The sequence below is a fragment of the Coturnix japonica genome, chromosome 10 (genome assembly GCF_001577835.2).
Source record: "Coturnix japonica isolate 7356 chromosome 10, Coturnix japonica 2.1, whole genome shotgun sequence".
NCBI lineage: Eukaryota > Metazoa > Chordata > Aves > Galliformes > Phasianidae > Coturnix > Coturnix japonica.
In genome coordinates, this window is record NC_029525.1 from 16,768,948 (window position 1) to 16,789,795 (window position 20,848).

General features: G+C 44.5%; 3 protein-coding genes and 5 non-coding genes across 8 annotated transcripts; 1 reads left to right on the forward strand and 7 right to left on the reverse strand.

The window, feature by feature from the left end:
* Positions 1-70: 70 nt before the first annotated feature.
* SNAPC5 (small nuclear RNA activating complex polypeptide 5) lies at positions 71-2,569 on the reverse strand. The gene is made up of 3 exons (XM_015873329.2): positions 2,432-2,569; positions 2,250-2,333; positions 71-1,935 (listed from the first exon to the last, which is right to left on the reverse strand). The coding sequence occupies exons 1-3, from the start codon at positions 2,519-2,521 to the stop codon at positions 1,831-1,833; spliced, it is 279 nt and encodes a 92-aa protein (XP_015728815.1). The 5' UTR covers positions 2,522-2,569; the 3' UTR covers positions 71-1,830.
* A 336-nt stretch (positions 2,570-2,905) lies between these two features.
* Positions 2,906-8,223, reverse strand: RPL4 (ribosomal protein L4). Its single transcript, XM_015873455.2, has 10 exons — positions 8,112-8,223; positions 6,941-7,112; positions 6,151-6,257; positions 5,585-5,723; positions 4,972-5,096; positions 4,455-4,584; positions 3,883-4,039; positions 3,618-3,701; positions 3,250-3,370; positions 2,906-3,163 (listed from the first exon to the last, which is right to left on the reverse strand). The coding sequence occupies exons 1-10, from the start codon at positions 8,112-8,114 to the stop codon at positions 2,984-2,986; spliced, it is 1,218 nt and encodes a 405-aa protein (XP_015728941.1). The 5' UTR covers positions 8,115-8,223; the 3' UTR covers positions 2,906-2,983.
* Positions 4,319-4,389, reverse strand: LOC116653938. The gene has a single exon (XR_004308604.1). It is a non-coding gene; the product is annotated as a small nucleolar RNA SNORD18 (small nucleolar RNA).
* LOC116653940 lies at positions 4,653-4,720 on the reverse strand. The gene has a single exon (XR_004308606.1). It is a non-coding gene; the product is annotated as a small nucleolar RNA SNORD18 (small nucleolar RNA).
* On the reverse strand, positions 5,787-5,886 carry LOC116653941. Its single transcript, XR_004308607.1, has one exon. It is a non-coding gene; the product is annotated as a small nucleolar RNA SNORD16 (small nucleolar RNA).
* LOC116653939 lies at positions 6,339-6,410 on the reverse strand. Its single transcript, XR_004308605.1, has one exon. It is a non-coding gene; the product is annotated as a small nucleolar RNA SNORD18 (small nucleolar RNA).
* LOC116653935 lies at positions 7,183-7,284 on the reverse strand. The gene has a single exon (XR_004308601.1). It is a non-coding gene; the product is annotated as a small nucleolar RNA SNORD16 (small nucleolar RNA).
* A 983-nt stretch (positions 8,224-9,206) lies between the features above and the next one.
* On the forward strand, positions 9,207-17,246 carry ZWILCH (zwilch kinetochore protein). Its single transcript, XM_015873474.2, has 18 exons — positions 9,207-9,325; positions 9,536-9,587; positions 9,846-9,941; positions 10,044-10,162; positions 10,592-10,788; positions 11,135-11,214; positions 11,480-11,635; positions 11,869-11,940; positions 12,267-12,360; positions 12,576-12,631; positions 13,057-13,159; positions 14,069-14,148; positions 14,360-14,516; positions 15,195-15,223; positions 15,567-15,703; positions 15,888-15,983; positions 16,082-16,200; positions 16,857-17,246. The coding sequence occupies exons 1-18, from the start codon at positions 9,258-9,260 to the stop codon at positions 16,946-16,948; spliced, it is 1,803 nt and encodes a 600-aa protein (XP_015728960.1). The 5' UTR covers positions 9,207-9,257; the 3' UTR covers positions 16,949-17,246.
* Positions 17,247-20,848: the final 3,602 nt, after the last annotated feature.

A 20,848-nucleotide genomic window follows, 5' to 3' on the forward strand; every position in this document is an offset into this window, starting at 1 on the left:
CATGTGAGATAGGCACATTTATTACACACTGAAGAACTACAACAGAACTTACTACTTGTTAGAGGAAAGATGCAGTATGTGGATGACTTTTAATTTTTCTTCTTTGTGCCACTTACAGCAGTAATTCAAACACTGCAAGTACAGTTACATGTAGTTGGAAAGCAGCAACAGGACTTAATTGCAACATGGAGAGCAGTTTGCTGGACTTCATTTCAAAGGACCTGGTTCAGAAAAGGCAGCAGGAAGAAAGATGACACAGTACAGACATGAAAACTATTTGGTAACGTGCTGAGGCCACACAGCGTTTCTTCAAGGGTCAAAGTTTGTCTCTGGGGGTGGAACCACAGCTCCAAAGGATCCATTTGACACTCTGAACCAGAACATTTCTTGCTCAGGCTTTTTATTTTTCTCCTGTGAGCCTCAGGAAGGCTTTGCCAAACGTTTTGAACTCACATTCTAAGCTCTTTCATTAAGACATGCAGACTTGTCAAACAAACAAATAGTCTTTAGTACAGGATGAAGCTGGAATTAACATTCTAAATTTCTGTTCCTGCAGCTACTATCAAATAAGAGCCAAATAACCTCCCTTCAAACAGAGCGGAGGTTGAATCAAGCATGCTGATGACACCCAGGATACCGGGTATTTCCTAAGTTCTCTCCCTGCTCTTAAAGGCAAACTCCAGGTAATGGTTGAATTTATCTCCTCTGAGCTGTTAACGCCAGAGACAGCAATAGCACCTTTAGCTGGCTGTGCAGTGAACAACCTGGATTGCCGTGGCTACATTTTTAATAAGACAGTTGGATAAAGTGGCAAAGGATATTATTTTTACTTGCCTGCTTTTCATCAGCTCAACAGAGCTTGATTTTGCTTCAAAACAAGTCTTTAAGAACTGACCAATAACCAGCTGCTCCACAAGAAGGAAGAGCACGCTGTGTACCTACAGGAGCAGTGTGAGCTTCTCACCGTACCATTACAGACACCAAGGAAGGGACTTTGCATCACTTTCTAAGTAAGTTTTAATTTCTCATACTGCTTATATTTAACTTGAAAGTGGAGGCAGACTGGCAGTGAACTACAGATGCACTGTAAGGGAAAAAGAACTAATTTAGAAATATTAGTACCTTATTACAACTGCTACGGACTAATTCTTACCGTACAGTTTGTGGAAAAATAAAAGGCCAAATTGGCTGCTATGCTGAAAGAAAGTAAGAAAAACGTGGCTGTTACAGCAGCCTGACAGTACTTCAGAACAGCACCTGTGGGGACAAGAGCTCCCTGCTACTGCACTCAGTCTGAGTGCAGCAGTGCAGCGTCTGCTTCTGCTGAGAACAACTGCAGCTCCTATGGGTCACGCTTACAGCACCTGGATGCTGAGTTACCTGTGGAGCTTTGAGCGCTGCAGCAGGAAGCCTGGAGACAACGCAGGACACATCTTTCCTCGCTGCCTGTCCTTAAAGTCCCTGTTTAAACAAGTGAGGTTGTGATAAAATCCTTGGTTCACAACCAGCCTCTGCGGCCTGGTTTTGTTTTTCAGCAACAGCAAACAAGAATAGACGAATTATTGCTTTCACTGTGTTAAATTAGTCTGACTTAATTAACGACTCTTACCTTGTATAAAGATGTCATAAGCTACACATTAGGTTTGCAAAATGGATTATGCTACATTCTGGTGCAGCGAGTTCTCATTCGTTTAACATCTAATTCAGAATCTGCCAATCCTGGGCCCTGTGTGTCATAAACCCACACAGCACAGCACGAGGATCTGCCAGCAAGAACCAAGATGGAATTCCTGAGTCTGTGTTAAAAACCACCTTTGACTCTTCTCTCTCTCAAGAATCCGATTCCTCCTCCTCTTCCACCTCTTCATAGTCTCGAATACTCAGCTGTAACTCGGTTTGATTGATAGCGGCCTCGTTGTCCATCTGCCCGAGAATCTGTCACGGTAAGAGAGTGTAACGTGGGAGCAGCTCTGAGCTGTGTGAGATCAGAGCCGGCACTGCCCGTCACTGCCCCGCAACCTTCAGCCTCGAGAGCCCATGGAAGCGCTGAGCATCACCGCGTCATGCCAGGACTTGGGGCAGCTCGGGCTGAGCCCGCATCCCCCCAGCACGTGGTTAAGAGGCTGCGGGACATGGCAGAGCATCACACACACCACAGACCGACAGGAGCCGCCAGCCCCGAACCCAGCGCCCGGCAGTGACGTGGGGCACCAGGTGCCGCCGTTACACCGCGCCGTCCCACCCCTCACCTGCTGCGGGTCCCCCCCGCCCGGGGCGGCGGCCACGTCCTCGTCTCGGGAGCGGATCATGGACTGCAGCGCCAGCTCCTCCACCTGCGGGACGGACGGGAAGGACCCGGCTCAGTGCGGGCCGGTCACGCAGCAACGCGCCGCTCCCATCACAGCGCTGCAGCCCGGCACCGAGCACCGACCTTGAGCCGCGTGAGCTGCTCGTGCAGCGCCGCCTTCACCCTGAGCAGCGTCTCCTCCTCCCTGCGCAGCTCCTGCAGCCGGCTCAGCATCCTGCGCCCGCTGCGACGCGCCGCTCCCGACCAGCGCCGCGGCAGCGCCCACGTGACCCCGAGGGGCGGGAAGCGGAGGGCGCCGCGTGACGTCACGGCTCCGCCATTTGCGGCGCTGCCCCGGTGGCGCGGTGGTTAAGGACGCCACTTTGCGACACTGGCGGCCCTGGGTTCGAATGCCCCTGTGGCGCAAGTGGTCGAAGTGCCGCTGTGCAGCACAGAGGCTCGAATCCCGGGATTGGACTCGATGATCTCTAAGGTCCCTTCCAACCCGCACCACACTATTACTATCACTATTACTATTACCCACGTGTGCTTACAGTGCCTTTAACCCGACCCACACTCCCCACCCCCACCACAATGTCACAGAACTACACAAGCACCTCACTCTTCCAATAGAATTTATTTGCTGTAGATCCGTGGTACAGCTTTATGAGCTCAGTTGTTCCAAGCTGTCCCTGCTCACGCCTCAGCTTTGCCCTTTTCTGGGGCCTTTGCTGGGGATTTTGCTGGTGCTTTGGCCGGGCCCTTCCCTGCAGCTTTACCCGCAGCTTTGCCCTTGGTCTGCGCCTTAGCCGACAGCTTGGCCTTGGCTGTGACTTTGGCCTTGGCTTTGGCTTTCTTCTCCTCGTTGAGCTTGTGCTGCAACAGAAAGGAAAAAACAACCATTAGCACCTACAGGCTGGGTTTCATTCAATGCCTCAGATGAGGTCAGGCTCCATCCTCACGTTCTGGGCATGGCGCAGGATGGTGTTGCGGCGCATTGTTTTGGCGTATGGGTTCAGCTTGATCATGATCCTCAGGTTCTTCAGCGGGTTCTTCTTCAGGACCCTGCGGTGAATCTTCTTCCTGGAAAGAAGGGAGGTGTATCAAACCATGACTCCCTTCCACAGCTCCCTGTAAAACCCCCCTAAAACCTCATCTAAGGGAACCATAATTCCTGGTGTTTAGGGCCAGGAAGCAAAGAAACCCCAGCACTATCTGACATCTGGAGGCACAGGGATTTCTGCTCTCAATGTGACATGTTGCACTTGGCAATAATTGTAAGATAATTAGAAGAGGTTGTGCTTGGCAGTTATTAGTTACAAATTCTTACTTAGGAGCACGCAGCGCCTTCTGGATCTCCTGGCTCCTCAGGATTCTCCCAAGGTCTGTATTGGTCATCTTGTGCATCGGCAGGCTGGGAAGCAAACGTTCAGAGTGTAAGATGGAAAATAAAATACAGCTCGTCCAAGGAAAACAAGCATTCAGTAAAAATTACCCCCAGTGCTCACTTTGCACACCCAGCCTGGACAACCTGTGGCTCTGCCGGGTTATTTGCTACCCCCACATGCAGCTGGGCCTGGTTTTCCTGTGCTTACTTGTAGTCGCTCTTCAGGGTGGCGGGTTTGCGCCAGGTGCCGTACAGATCATCCAACTTGCGGAAGGCACTTTCAGTCCAAATGCAGAAACGCCCAACGTGGCCACCAGGAGCCAGTCTCAGCAGGTTCAGCTTGTTCACATCAAGGAGAGTAATTCCTATGGAAGCACAGACACACCTCCCCCGTGTGAGAAACAGACCATAAAGTACACAGAAATGGTTTTCTATTAGCTTTTACACTACAAAGTTACATACACCTATGTATAAATAAGGTGTTTAATGGACATGTTTAAAAAAACCTCAGCCTTCTCCAGCAACAGACTTAAATGCTTCATTATTGCAATCTCAAAGACAGTCTGGATGGTAACAGACACACAAACATCCTCAACAGCACCAAACCCAATTCATGGGAATAAAATTACAGCCACTTTAAGCTACGAGTCAGAACTTCCACAAAATCATGTGTTTCAGAAACACGGACCAATGAAGTGGAATCTCATCATTTTAGGCTGTCTTTATAAAAAAAAAACAAAAACAAAATAAAAGAGTAAATAAGACCCAAGTTGGAATTACCCGGAATATTGCGGAAAGCTCTGATGATGCCGTTGTCCTCGTTGTAGATGATGCAAGGCCCCCTGCGCTGGATGCGGCGGCGATTCCTCATCTTCCCCTTCCCGGCCCTCATGCGCTGAGAGGCATAAACCTATAAAAGGAGGAAAAACTTGTGAATATTTGAAGAAGTTCAAATTGGAGCAGTAAGATGAAGACAATTCAGTCAGAACTTCACGATCATCACTGATAGTCTGCAACACGGACCAGTGAGAAGTTCATCATTCTGAAGACTCAGAAGGGACACGGGCTGAGCTGTCAGCATTGCTGCTCAGCACTGAAATGAAGAGAACCGAGTACAAAGAGTAAAGCAACATAGGAAGAAACTGACTTTGACTGCTTAAAACTTTTTTTCCCCTACAACTGTTACCATAAGATTTTTCATGGCATCAAACCAATACAGAACAAACTGCAATTCTTAATTTACCAATGGCAGAACCTAATGATGAGTGCCCCCAGGAACATACCTGTAGCAACTCACCTTCTTTATGTCATTCCAAGCTTTAAGCTTCTTAAGAAGGAGAACAGCTTCCTTTGTTTTCTTGTAACTCTCAACTTTGTCCTCCACAACCAGAGGAAGTTCTGGGATCTCCTCAATGCGGTGGCCTAACGGGGGTTTTATATGGCATTAAGTTACCCACTGACCCTGGTTTATATGCACGTGTTTCAAGGTAAGGCCTTATGTGTTCAGAAGCAATACAAAATAAAATCAGGAATCTAACATGCTGGTGTCCTAAAAACAGCAGACAGGTTTCAGTGTAGTCTTATTGGCCTGCCTCAAACAAGACTCAAGTACATTAAGCATCATTGGCGGCTTCTGTGAACAGAAACTGAACTAAATTGCCATTTAATTCAAAGTTCAACCTCATTTCCCATAATCTGTTAACAAGATTGATCAGCACTGCTTAACTTCAAACACAGCGAAACCCCCAAATTACCACCCCCAGCTGTACATAAAAATACTCAACGTACTGAAGGAGGGGACTGCACCCTTAATATGAGCAGGCATTTATTATCCACAATAAACATTTCAAGTCATCTCAGAGTAACTGTTACTGCTCCGGCCACGCAAACATTCCCAGCAGAATTCCCACCTTTAGACATGACCAGCGCTGGAAGAGCTGATGCAGCCAAGGCAGAACAGATGGCGTAACGTTTCTGAGTTACGTTCACTCTGCGGTGCCAGCGTCGCCAAGTCTTGGTTGGGGCAAACATGCGGCCTCCACGACACATCTAATATCTACAGTTAAGAACAACCCTTCAGAACTATGTTCTCCAATGCGCTGCTTCAGCACTTGCTCAGCATTAACTGCTCGTCAACCATCTGTGCCAGTTCACTGACAGCAGGCAACTGTCACTGAGCACAGAGTAGGACGCAAATTACGACATCATGGCAAGATAGCGTCCCTCACGAGCCTCAACATACTGCACTTTTGCAGGGAAAAAGGATAGAGGGAATCATCCTGATCATTAAGGCAAGTCTGAATGTGCACAGCGAAGGTGCTAATCACAGTTTTCACAGTGATCTGGATCACAGATCTTAAGGACGGCCATTACCTCAAGAAGTAGGATTCCATTTCATATTAAGATAATTAAAAAAGATTTGCCTTGGATTAGTTGAGATTTACACCTGACATGAGCAGCAGATATGAAAGGATACATTTCCAAAGGCACCTTGGCCAGAGCGGTGCGTTCCACCACCTCGTACACGAGGAATACGAGCAACAGCTCTCCCAGTACCCCAGGACTCAGCACTGGTCTGATGACCTGCCACAGAAAAGAGATCAATGCACAAAGTGACAACACTGCTATTTCCCCAAAGCCACAGATATGCTGAACTTGGGACCAAGCGTCAGAACTTCCACTGTTATCACATGGGTCAGAAACACAGACCATTGAAGTGGAATCTCATCATTTCAGCACAACAAATCGTGATCAGTTAAAACAGCTCTTACAGTATTAAGGATCTGGTTAGGTCAGAATCACGTATGGTAACACAGCTTTAACACAGAGGTCTGCATTGGCACTGCTGCTCTCAGCAGGTTAATATGTTTGTGAATTGCCACCAGAATTAAATTTGAAAGCAAACACATGAATTCCTCGCAAGCAGTAGATATCTGCATCCATGAGCTTCTGAGGCAACTCCAGCTAACAGCCATTTGCACAGGGTTATTTTAAATACCACGGACGAAAGTCTCATGTAGTCAACGTGGAGCAAGGGACTAAAAAACACAGCATTTCATTCAAGTTTTTTGCCTGATAAGGTTATGTTCCACGCAACTTAAAATCAGATTGTTAACAATCAGAATAGTTTCCCCGTGTTCACTTCAAAATCCAACCAAACAGCGCTTATCTTATTTCAGCTCTCAGCTTTTTTTCCCTTCCAGCCCAGCTGCATTAAAGCCAACAGCTTCCCCAGCATTCCCCTCCATTCTGGGGACAAACCGTACCTGCGAGCTCGCTGACAGCATAGGGCTGCCTGTTGTTCTTGCGCAGGTTGGTGTGAACGAAGTTCACCACATCAGGGCGAATGGGCGCCTTGAACACCGCCGGCAGGGTGACATTCTTACCAGACGCTTCCCCTTTCTCGGAGTACACCGATATCAGCGGTCGGGCGCAAGCCTGAAAAAGAAAAGGAAAAGCTCTTAAGCACGAGTCAATTAAACTGTTATCATTCAAACCCCTCCGCTATTGCTCAGAATTAAATGTGTCTGCAGTTCAACAGTGCCAGCATGGTAACAGCAGGCAACTGTCACTGAACACTGGATAAGACGCAAATTACATCATCACAGCAATACCATTCACTGACAATAGAGCAGCATGTTCCTCCTGCTGAACACTATGGACACTACAGCTGAGGTGTGAGTCCAGGCGATATCAGAAACGCAGGGACTGTGTTAGCCTAGAGCTGCAGCTCCGGGCCTTCTGAACAGCTTTCCATCTATTTTGAAAAACAACTACACCCACAAAACCCACCTGTGTTTATCAGTTTTTCAATGCTTTGAGATTTGGGTTATGAATTAACGCTGGACTACCACAACTGCTCTAAAATTGCAACGACAGCCAAGTTAAGTCCACATCAGAGCACACTGCTAAGGGTGCCCACCCAACAGCTCTGTGTGCCCCACAGCCCCGCACCCACAGCCCTGCAAGAGTTCAGCTCACACTCTAAAGCCCCAAGACAAACGTACAGCTCAGAATCGATGGAAGGAATCCGATCGTGACTTACAGCGCATCAGACTGAAACCTTTTCCAGTTTATTTCAAGATAAGAAAAGGTACGTTTAAAAAAAAGAAAAAAATCGACCACCCCCCGAGCTATGAGGCCCATCCGTTAACAAAATCATTCTCCCAGCTCGGTGCGGCTCCTGTCGCTCGGTTTAAGGGGGATATTCGCAAACACCGCAGACCGGCCCAGCCGAGATCCTTTAATGCCGCTCCCTCAGCCCGGCTCCACGCGGCCCCAAGATGGCGGCCGCCCCCCCATCCGCTGCCCTCAGGCCGCACACGGCGCTGCCCCTTTCTCCGTTCCCGGCTCCCCCGCTCTCTCATTCCCTCTGATCCCCCCCTCGCCCCGCTCACACCGCCCGGAGCCCCCACACAACACCAGGCCCCAACTCACCATGACGGCAGCGCAGACGCCGCGTGCTGCCGCCTGCCTCCGCCGCCGTCCAACCGGAAAAGGAAGAGGCTGTGTCAGCCCCGCCGCTACCAGCACCGCCGTGTCCCTCCGCGCTCCGCCCCCTCACGCCCCGCCGCCCCCCGAGTCCCACCGCCCCCCTCAGCCCACAGCCCATAGCCCACAGCCCACAACCCACAGCCCACAACCCTCAGCCGAGATGCTCGGCTCCGCGTTCCCCTCCTCCCCTCACCTCTCCCCACAGCCCCCCGAGCGGAGGGACTATTTTTCCTGGCGGAGGGATTCGGTGTGACGAGCTGTTCCGTCACCAAAATCAAGTTTTTAAGATAGTTTTAATTTATTTTATTTAATTTATTTTTTTACGGGGGAATAAAAGCGAATAAAAGCCACTGCGAGGCGCAGGAAAGAAAAGAATAAAAGAGAAAAAAAAGCAATTGCCGCCCCTGTGTGTGGATATAGGCTCTATGTGTGGATATAGCCCCTATGTGTGGATATAGGTTCTATGTGTGGATATAGGTCCTGTGTGTGGATATAGGCTCTATGTGTGGATATAGACCCTATGTGTGGATATAGCCCCTATGTGTGGATATAGGTTCTATGTGTGGATATAGGCTCTGTGTGTGGATATAGGTTCTATGTGTGGATATAGGTTCTATGTGTGGATATAGGCTCTATGTGTGGATATAGGTTCTATGTGTGGATATAGGCTCTGTGTGTGGATATAGCCCATATGTGTGGATATAGGTTCTATGTGTGGATATAGCCCCTATGTGTGGATATAGGCTTTATATATGTGTGGATATAGCCCCTATGTGTGGATATAGGCCCTATATATGTGTGGATATAGCCCCTATATGTGTATATAGGCTCTATGTGTGGATATAGCCCCTATGTGTGGATATAAGCCCTATGTGTGGATATAGCCCCTATATGTGGATATAGGCTCTATGTGTGGATATAGGCTCTATGTGTGGATATAGCCCCTATGTGTGGATATAGCCCCTATGTGTGGATATAGGCCCTATGTGTGGATATAGGCTCTATGTGTGGATATAGGCTCTACGTGTGGATATAGCCCCTATGTGTGGATATAGGCTCTATGAGTGGATGTAGTCCCGGCGGCCGTTGATGCTGGCGGCGATGGGCGCGGAGCAGCGGCACGAGGCGGCGGTAGCGCTGTATCACCGTCTTCTGCGGTGCGGGACGGTGCGGGGCCGGGGCTGATGGTGATGGTGTGATGGTGATGGTGTGATGGTGATGATGATGGTGATGGCGGGGGCACCGCACTGAGGGGTGGCGTTTGGAGCCGTGCTTTGGAGGGTTACACCGATAAACATTGCGTTCTGCGAGGAGAAAAGCGCGGATAAAACGCGGCTGATACGCCTTTATATTAATTGTTCTTGCAGAATATATGAAGAGGGGAAGAAAAGCGGCCCTGAGTGCCCGTGTCTGTTTGAGGTAAAGCTGTGGGCTGTAATAACGCCCCAGGTCAGCGCTGTGGGCGCAGAGCGGCTTGAGGAGGGCGGCGGGAATGGCGGCTGGGCGGGAAAAACAACTGCCCCTCAGGGAACGGGCTGCAGGGCGGGGGTGAGGAAAGCAAAGGGGAAGGGACTGAAGGATGTGCCCTGTTAAAAGGGGCTGTGTGGGGGCTGCAGCCGAGCTTTGTATGTACGTAGTGTATTAATATCTTTATTTATTTGTTTATTTTTCCTCCAGGATGACGTAGAGATCTGTTTCATTGATGGTAGTTGCAAAAGTCCCGTTGAAGCGTTTTGGAATGGCAGCAGCACGCTGTATGTTCTGCAGCAAGCGGTAAGTGCGACTCTTAGACTTCTTTCAGACATCTAAACGTTAGATGAGCTGTTGGTTTTCTTCCCATCAAACATGCTCATACACTGTGTATTTCTATTGCAGTGTCACAGTGAGGACAGTGACTCGACAGGAGAACCAAGAGCGGACGATGCCCTTCTCAGCTCTCAGCTCACACCCATGGAGGGCACTAACCCAGCTGCACTCCCTGTCCGTAGAGCCAAGTGAGCGCTCACACATCTGCCTCCCTCTGCTCATTTCAATGCACTTTTCCTTCCTCTCTTTTGTCTCTTGACAATATTCAGCGCCTGCTCTGTTTTTGATCCCTCAAAGTTAAATACTCACCAGTTTTTGAGTGCTGTTCTTTCTGTAGAATGGCACCCCTGGTAGAAGTATTTCCAGCAAGGTGTTGCTGAAGTCCTGGTGCTGGAAAAGCATTTGTGAGCTGTCTTGTTGTGCTAAGGGGGCTGCTTTGCTGCAGGTGTGCACAGAAAGCCCAGCAGGACTGATCTGCCTGTCTTCTGAGGGTTCAGTTGGTGAGGCAGGGCAGACAGGAGTTGTTATTGTTACTATGCTATTATTCAATGTTTTACATAACAGATGGATTTTGTTATACTTGCTGATATCCAATTCTTTCCTGTTCCCATCCCCAGGCAGCTTATTTCCTTATACACGATGGCACAAAATCCAAACATGACCCATTTGAAGATCAGTGAACGGGTTGTGCTTCCACCTCTCTGGATACGGTGTGATGGCTCCGACCCTGAGCACACGTACTGGCTGGGAGCTGAGCCTCTCAAAGCTGGAAACAAAATCACAGGGATCAGTTTTCATATGGTTACGTGTGATGGTAAGGTTATAACACTGCATACAAAATTGAATGAGGAGGGCTTAAAAATGAGGAAAAACTAACATGGGGAGCTGCGTTTGTGTGATGTTGGCTTGAATTGCTTCTATTCCTTGTCTTTGAAAAGGTGTTTGTCCTTAACGCAGTGGTGTCTATGTAGGCCTACCTTCGCTTGGGTGCAATGACATAATAAAGATTTAAATGTGATCCTACTGAAAATAAAAGCTTAAATGCAAGAAACAGGACTCCTTTCTAGAGGACAATGTGAAGCTGAATGCAATACTCAAGAATTAATTCTACCTGCTAAATATAACTTGCATTTTTTTAAAATTCTTTTTTCTTTTTGCAGGTCCCACAGCTGATAAAACCTGCTTTGTGAGCCTAGAAGAACTCAAGACGGCACATAAAGTCAAACACCATTCATCTCTTGTAGGTCTTTTTTGTCTGGCATTGCTTCTAATTCATTTTCTATCTACGGAGCTGATTTAGGGAAGCTGTGTCCGTACTACTTAGAAAATCAGCACAATGCTGCGGTATCCAAGTCTCTTTGAAGTAACCTTTCTGCTTTCTGACTTGTATCTGTCTCTCCTTAGCCAATATTTTCTTTGTGTGAAGTGCTTCCAAAAAAGTTTTGCAGGAGTACAAAACATCACTGTGTTGTTTTTCAGAGTCTTTTAAAATCTCTTCGTTCCAGGTGACAACAAAAGGATTTGCTCAGTATGAACTTATCAGTGCTGCTGCAATGGATGACACAACTCTGGGATGTGAAAGCAGTATATCTATCGATATTACATGGCACACTGTGGATAAGATTCTGCAGGCACCGCCGCTTTGTTCCACTGCCACACTGGTCAGTAAGGAGCCCTGGCTCTTCCCTCTGCTTATGTCATAAATAGCATAGGGGATAGAAAATATGTTTGGCTCTTGCTATTTGTGTTTGTTATTTATGTAAGAAGTGCTCTACATAAGCAGCATAGTGTATTTGTAAGAAAAACTATTAATTACTCTGTATTTCCTTAGTGAAAATCTTAGGATACCTGATTCCTTAAGTTTGGATCTGACATAATCTTCCTGACCTTTCAGAATATTATGTTGGAGTCCGGGGACCCCAGGAGTCCTGTGTATCCCCTCTATAGAGAGCTGCAGTTTCTCCTTGTAAGTAAAACTGTGAAATTCCAGTTTCAGATGTGTGTGGAATGGTGATGTGTCTGTGTGAATAATTTACTCTATTTAAGACTCCATGTGGATTCTCAAAGATATTCAAAAGTGTTGAGAATACATTTTGAGTTTGGTTTCATGAATCTTAAATACTTGCAGGACAAAGCAGGAATGCCAGAGCCAGGGAATGGGAGAGGCTCCAAAATTCTTAGCTCTGTGGAGCTGTGTGGTGCCTGGGGAAGTACCTACGTTCTGAAGAGTGACATATGAAGAACCTCAAATAGTAACTGATGGGTGTTATTTTGTTTTGATGCTGCTTTTAGGCTTTGGCTGAAGGCTTGAAGACAGGTGTGACCGAGTGGCCTGAGCCCTTGGAGACCCAACCAGCTTTTGAACTGGTCCAGGAATTTCTGATGGGTAACTGTTGTTTGTTATGTGGGAAGAGAGGGATGTCACCTTTCACAGAATCAAAACAAATTCAGCATAAAACTTCCAAAGTATTAGAATTAGAGATTGTAATTTCTGTACTGTGCTAACTCGCATAAAGCGGTTGGATAACTAGTCCCAATATACATTCAGGTGTGGTTGGTCTGTTTTGTCATGATGGTGACATTTATTTTCTCCTTTCCTAGATTTGAAGAAGAAACAGGATGGCTGTTGTGTATCAGTAAGCAAGAATGAAACAGAGGTATATCCAATTTCCTACCAGTTTCTTTGTCATTTCATTCCCCTGGCAGATTATTTCAGAGTTAATTGCATCTTTTACATCACTTGTGCAGACATGTGAATACACAGATGTAGTGATGTAAAGAAGGATTGCTTGCTTTCTGCTTTTGCAGTTTAAAAGTAATAGAAAAAGCCCTGAAAGGTAAAATTAGAAGTTTTATGGTGGTTCTCTGATGGAAAGTCCACTGTAATTCTTACAGTCAAGAAAGCCTCCCTGTTCTGGACATTTTACGAGTGTCCATTGTGCTTAGTTTTGATATAGTTTTGCATTCAGTTGGCAATTGTGGAGATACTGAGACTGTTTTTGTATGCTTCTTTCCCTTCCTTTTTGTCTTTGGTTGAAGGTCTTTAAATATAAAACATCCTTTTTCACTTAAACTCTTTCAGGGTATCAAAAGTGACACTGCTGCAGTGGACAGTTCTATAAAATCAATCTTCAGTGAACGAGGAGACCTGGATTTTGCTGAACAGTTATGGTGCAAAATGAGAAGTAAGTGGAGTGTTTTGCTGTGGTGGCTTTTAGACGTTGTTATGGGTTGTTTTATTTGACCCATCCATTGTCCTTCAATTCTTCTCTGTACCTACAACACTGTATTGCTTTCTTGAGGAAATGAAAGTAAGCTGCTCTGGCTTTTAAGTACTGCTCAGCTCTTCAGAAAATTGTTACCCGTTTCTGAAGGAGCTAATTTTAGCTGTGTAAGACAATGCACTTTCTTACAACACACAAAGGCATTGCAGCATCTCGCAGGAGACACTGTATTTCTTTTGGATTATAACAGTGCTGAACAGGAGTGTGCAACCTGCTCCGTAGCTAAAAACCAGTGATGTATTGAACTGTCTTTCTAGATCTGAAAGACTTAGAGGTGATAAAGCTGCATGCTTTACCATTCTTGTAGGACTTACTTACTCCTCTATTAGTTTCTTAGATTACTAATCAACCTTTTCCATTGCTGTCAAGCATATGTGATGCTCTGCTCTTTAAATCATATACAGTTCTGTGATCTCTTCTGATTGTTGTTTCTTTAGAGTGACCATTACCAAAGTCGCAACATGACCAGCTTCACAAAAAGCAGTGCCATCTGTCATGGAATCCTTAGAGTTGGACCTTTAAAGGCCATCCAGTCCAGCTCCCCTGCAACAAACAGGGACATTTTGGCAATCTGTTTGTTTTTTTAATGAGCAGTTCAGTTTCTGCAATTACATGTGCTCAGAGATAAGATTTAGCAGGGGGTTGTTAGAGTTGGGGTGCTATGGTTAGGCTGAGGTTGGACTTGGTGATCTTTGAGGTCTTTTCCAACCTGAGTAATTCTATGATTCTATGTTGAACTGTTTTTACTCACTGAGCAGCTGAAGGGAAAGCCTGGATAGATAAATAAAATGTCGCATTGTTTTTCTGAAGGTGTCTGTTCCTATCAGGAGTTGATAGATTGTCTCACGCTGGTCATAAAATTCCTGGAGCGCGGTGAAATACAGCCATGGGTATGTAACTGCATTTCACAATCATTTTATCCTTTTCAGTTGCTTGAAGCAGAGTCCAATTCTTGTTGTTTACTTAGCCCTTATTTCCACGTTGTTTTGTTGGGGTTGTTTTTGCTTGTCACAGTTTGCATGTTCCCACGGTGTTGTTGCTAAATAACACTGTGGTGTTTTGTACACAGTTACCCCACAGGAAAACTTGTTTAATTTTCAGATCCATCAAGGGAGTAGCGGTTTGCTCAGTAAACTGATTCAGCAATCTTACCATGGCAAGGTGGAGGCCGTGTCCCTCAGTGGCATCACTCCAATCCAGATGCTCTTGGAGGTTGGTTTGGATAAGATGAAGAAGGATTATGTCAGCTTTTTCATAGGTAAGCCAGGAATCTGTTGTCGTGATTAGAGATCCATGGGAAAAGCCTGCTTTGTGCAGGAAGTCATGTCAGGATCTGGTTGCTGTGATCTCACTTCTGCCTGTCAGCTGCTGTAGTGCTGTTACTGTAAACCCAGCCTCCTCAGTATTTGTGCTCTCATGCTGTGTACGTCTTCGCAAAATTAAGAAATGAATTTGTTTCCCAAATAACTGCCCTTAGAATTGTGCATTTCTTTTTCTAACTGAAAAAAATCTCCTGGTTGAACCTACAGTAGCATAATGTCAATGCATGTAATGGGTCTGTTCTGTTTTCTTATCTGTCTGCTGTAGGTAATAAGACCTTGCTCTTTCTGCCTTTTCTTCTGTGGTCTACATGGGTTAAAGGAAATCAGGCAAGGGTGTTTATATCTAATAGCTGTGTTTATACAGTCTGTAGTATATAGATCCAAGGAGGGTGGTTGTTTCAAAGCATGAGATGGGTTTCTATGTGGTGCTTCCATGGTTGAGCAGCTCCAGCAGTATGTAAGATAGTGCCCCTACCCTGCCACTTAAGTGGGTTTGTTCCTTGTTTTGAGTTATTAATAAATAACTTCTTCCATCTTAGTGGCTGCACTTTTTTCTTTTCCCGTATTTCACCTGACAATATCTGGTAATCGTTTTTTTCCTGTTTGTTTTTCAGGCCAGGAACTTACAACATTAACCTATTTGGTGAGATTCTTTATTTTTAACTCTTAATGTCCAGCCCACTCAGTTGGTGGGGGGGGGGGGGGTTATCTTTCCCATAAGCTGAGTAACTGAATTGCAAATAAGGAGAATGCGACAGTATAGGCAGAAATGTCATTATGTTGTTTCCTTATTCATATATTATTTCCCATTTGTCTGGTATTAGCATTGTCAGGCACCAGAGTTCTTTGTTCTGATTCTGCTGGGCCATTCTTTATATCTTTACTTCTCCAAAGAACAAGAAAATGATTTTAGTGAGCAGAGAGCAGGCTGTGCATCTGTAGAAATTGAGTGTCCAGTTAAGAGCAGAAGCTGTTTGCTTTTCCAGGATTACTTCATTTCCACATCAGTAGATCTACAGGAGCAAGTCCATCGTGTTCAAAAGCTTCATCATATGTTGGAGATAATGGTCAGCTGTACAGTCTTACTTCAATTTAAACATGAGAACCTCTTCCCTTTGACACAGTAATTATTTCATTTTTACTTTATAAATAGCAGTAACAGACAGACTCTCTTTGATAGTAATAAGTAAAACTTAAGGAAAAAAAAAAAAGCAATCTGAGGATCTCTTTAATTTTGTGTTAGGTTTATGCAGTGTAACACCAGCGTTTTTCCAAGGAATGTAACTTTTTGATTCATATTACTCTAGAACTTGCCTGAAATATTATAAAGAAAACCCTTTAAATGAGAAGCAAGTGTTTCAGCTGCCGATCAGACCAGCCCTTGTCAAGAAGTTCTATCAGAAGTAAGATAATCTTCCATGTTTGTAGTGCTCAATTCAGGCTGTGAATTCAGATCTGAGCACCTGACTGAATTTGGGCATTTTTTTGGTTATTCTGTCAGTGATCACCCAGAAGTGTGGAAGGTGGATATAACCAGTGGGCACGGCCAAAAGGAGGTTAAAACTACGTGGCAAGTTAGTGCTAATCCTCCTGTTGAACATATGACATCAAGCAATATAGGTGAGGAATATTTATGGTGAAATGAAATAACAGAAGTATATTTTTTAAAAAGTTTTTATACTGGGTATACTGAGAATGTATATTTTCTTATGTATGTTCAGCAAAACTGAAGCAAAGTGGTCTTTCATTAAGAATATGAGGTGGTATTTATAGAACATAAGATTTTCATAAGGTCTGCCTTCTGCCTTCTTAATTTGGCTGAATTATGTTTTTAGAGTTAAAATGGCAGAAGATTTCTAAGTGTGACTGGATTGTTTAGTATCTTACGCAGCTTCTTAGAGCTTCTAAAATCTTTGCCTGTGAATCTGAGAACGGGTCTGAACTTATCTGTTGCTGAGTACTGTCATCTAGTCTGGTAAGCAAACAGGCACTAAGGAGAGGAGGTGTACCTCGCTTCATAAAATCAAGTGCAGAATAAGTGAAAATGCATGAAGACAGGGAAGGATGAAGCATATAGACTGCTATAGAAGTGTCTGGGGTGGGAGTGGAGGGGAGGTTTGTCAAAGGGCAATGCTTTAAAGTTTTCCCATCTTTCTCAACTTTTGTGACATTCTGTCACTAAAACTTTATTTCCAGGAACGGGTCTCAAAATTCCTACACTGTCTACATTTGCTCCTTCCAAAAACACTGGCTAATCAAATCTTTTGTCTATGCAGGTCTCTTTTGTGATTCTACGGTGAATGGAAGCAGTGAAGAAAGAATGTATTTTATTGCAACGGCTAAGTGCAGTCAGGTACATTTCACATAAACACATGTTGCTGTGCAGGCAGGAGATGAAAGGTACAGTAAAGGGGGAAGTACAGCATTATCTGTATCAGCAGCGTGCTAGAAAGATTCTGGCATTTGGAGAACAACTCATCTTACTGAGTGCTTTGCTTTAGTATGCTCATACAGTGTGACATGGAGCCCTAATTCATCTGTACCTATCCTGTTTGTTCATAAATGTGCAATTACGAATGTACAGAATAATTATATTGCTAGTATAGTACATATTTTGATACATATATTTCCAAACATTCAATAAAGTTCTACGCTTTGGGGTTTAACATTTTATTTTTACTCATTAAGGATGCACACAGACATTGTTCAAAGTTAAGTGTTTTAAGCCAACAAAACAAGCAATATTACCATGGGTGTTTTTTGCATCAAGAGATATTTCATCCTTCAGATATATTTGGAAAACCACTCATCCAGGGCATTACGGACATCTACAGTTTGGTTTTCTTCACACCTGAATTTACACTTTGGAGTCTTCCTGGCTGTTCTCATTTCTGCTGCTCAGTAAAAGCATCCCAGATACTTGGTCCTTTCCCATCTTTGTCCCAGGCCTCTTCAGTCTGGTATGCAGAACTTTCAACTCCCCACAAAAACTCTGGAGATAAAAAGAAGTGAGTTACAATTTAAACACTTGGCTGCCCCCCAGTCTTTCATAGTAACTTTGCACATGAGAAAGTAATTGATGCACCTTTGTGGCTGCAAGGCTTGCTGTGCAATGTGCACCGGTGCTTTCTGACTGAATGCCAGGCCAATGATTTCTGTGTGAAATATCACTGGTGCATAAGAAGGCACTGTGTGAAAATGAGGCATAGACTACTGGTGAATCCTTTTATGAAACACCAAGAATGTGATCTAGTTCTTTCATGCACTAAGCTGTGCTACTGTTACCTTACAGTGCTGAAGCAGTGCACTAATGGGATGGCAACAGCAGCGTGCTGTAAGAGAAAATAGTTTTCCACATTATTTCTGTGCTGCTTCTGATATTCTCAGTGATTGCAAGTTTAGATGTTAAGGTAAATAAATACAGCAGTTACGGATTTTTTTCCTTAGTATTACATAAATTCCAATTTTATTGTAAAAGGACACGATTAACCTGTTTCATAAGGTGCTTAAAAACTTGAGCACCAAACCCCATCGGTGCCTGTATCGTTAAGTTTCAGCTTTGGCTGAATGAAATACATGAGCGTGTGTAGGTATATTTTGAAGAAAGGATGAGGTTTCAGAAAGCAGAACTGAATGGTGGATTTGACACACTGAGCAGTGTGAAACAGAACCAAAGCATTTATTTCACTCATATTCTTTTCTTAAGCCAGTTGCATAACGAAGAACATTTTTAGTGTGTAGTTCTTCAGGTGTAGATAATATGTCAAAAGGGAGAGCTCTCAGGTTCGATGCGTGATACCAAAGAAAGAGAAAAAGCAGTACAAAATCATCACTATTGCAGGTGCTGTCTGCGTATTTTCCACATTGTTTTTGTTTTCTTTTTTCTGGCTTTACACAATGATAACTGATTGATATTGTGTGTCAATCAAACTCAACATGAAGAACAGCGGTGTCAAAATCAGGGTCTCTTCACTCTTTCCCCCATCAACTGCATTAAAAATAGTTTCAGCACTTGACGAATGGCTCAGGCACACTACCTGCACAATGCATTCCATACAAGAAGCACATTTTAATCAAACTTACAGTTTTGCAATGGCCAGTACTGAAGAAAATAGCTTTAGTTCACGCACAGCTCACTGTGGGGTGTTCTGTCGATAATTGTCATATGATTACATGCTTTCTGGATCTCCTTTGCTCCATTTTTCTGGCACATACCTTCAAAAATACAATAGAAGAAACAGCTATTTGTATAGTAAAAAGAAAATAATCACCTAATTTAGACTGTAAGGCTGTTAAAATATATCACCCCATTGACCCTCTTGTTCTGCAGGTGCTACATTACCTTCTATTCTGATAGATATGTTCATTTCCCCACATCTTGGCCTTACCTGGTGTTCTTCTCAATGGCTGTATCCCAACTGAGTGGTTACCAGGGCGTTCAGAGTACTTTTACTTTCCTGGAATAACTGCACAGAATAAATCCAGCTTCCACAAAAAGCTCAGGAGAAGCATCTGGTTGAAAGCAGCATTTAATTGACTTACAGCCAAAACAAAGCAGAACGATCCTTTTGTATTCATAGTGCTGCAGGAAGGGGTTTAGCTTAACCACACTAATCTTTTAGCATTGAGATCTTTTCCATTGTAGGCAGCTTTCTGGGTGATCTATACATTCCGACCTAATGGGACCTGCTCTTAAGCAAGGCATTGTTTAGATGTTTTTCTCTTGGTGTAGTTGTCTATATCCAGATGATACTTGGTGGGGAGAGTTGAATAGATAAAAGAGTTTTATTTTTACATGGAATAATTACCGACCCTGCGGCTTTCTGTGGGTGGGTGAGTCCTGACGGTGGAACCTGCTTCTCAAGGCCTTCGAAGCTTCACAGGCTGAGCGAATTCCTATTTATTCATTCACTTGGGTTTACGCTTTTTAAGCAGTACTGGTGCCCTCTCGTGGTCAGTCTCGCGAATGAGAATTAACTTTGAAAGCATTTTCTGGTAGCCTAGAATAATTTAATTCCATTGTAGTTGTTTCGCTGCCTCCGACGGCAGAAGTGAAAAGCACGTTTGAACCTCAGAGGGCATTTTGTCAGGAGCCCCTTGTTCATCCATGCTATGCTTCTTTCTGCTCAGGATGGACCATGCTCAAGGTGTTGCATGAAAACCAACCAGCTAACATGCTCTGAGAGTAACGGTGCTCATAAAGACCAGTACTGTGTACATAAATCAGCCTGTTGCTGAAGAGCTTGGAGCTTAAGGCACCTTCAGTACTTGCCATGCATTTGGTGTGTGTTCTCTCCTGCAGAAGGTGGGCAGGGCAGTGTGTACAAGTCACTGCAGCGTTGTGTGATGCTGGAGTTACTAGGCTTATTAACTCTGTGCATTATCCATTTCTTGTTATAGCACATTTACACATAAAATCATGCCAAAAATTAAGGTTCTGGCATGCCAGGAGACAGGTAGTTACTGACAGAGACAGATCACTCCTCCTAACAGGTGATGAGGAGCATCTATCAGAGCTAGAAGAGCTGAGCCCAGTCTGCTGCCTCCCTGCACAGCCCAATGCATACAAGCCAGTTTGCTTCTTTAGGGGTGTGCTCACATGTCACTGAAGTCACTTGGCAAATTGTCACTGCCTTCAGTGGTCAGAGAGCAAGCCTTCAATGTATGTGAAACTGATTCTTTCAAACTACATTTACTAATGGCTTCTAGAAGCATAGTCCTGTTCTGCTTTGTAAGCTGGGCTTACATGAGTTTTCTTCTCTTAACACAGTCTTATTCTGTGATGCTCTCTCCCAGTTTCCTGATTTAAAGCCCAACTTTACAAAAAAAAAAAAAAAAGTCCTGAGATATTTACATTGCTGCAGCTTGGTCATTTTTTCCTCGTTTCATCTTGGAAAACTTTTATTAGCAGCAGTTTTAAAATGTGCCAGAAACACATCAAGGCTATAAAACGTTTTATTTTGTTTTATTGGTGAGTAAAAAGAATGTTAAAAAAAATGTAGTCAGTGGAGTCTGTCCAAAATTGCCCTATGACTGCAGTAAAGTAACCTGGAAAGTAGGTTATGCAATTGGCTTTACTGCAGGGTGTTGTGAAGCCAGCAGAAAGTCACAGCTGACGCTCGGTTCAGGCTTATCTGCAGTTTATTGCCTGCAGCCTGGAGCGGGGCCTCGCCTGTAATGATGCAGGTATTTATGTATTGTCTGGCTGCAGACTTAGTGTGTAACCAGATCACACCAACCTTTGCAAAAGCCCCTGTCTGAAACCAAC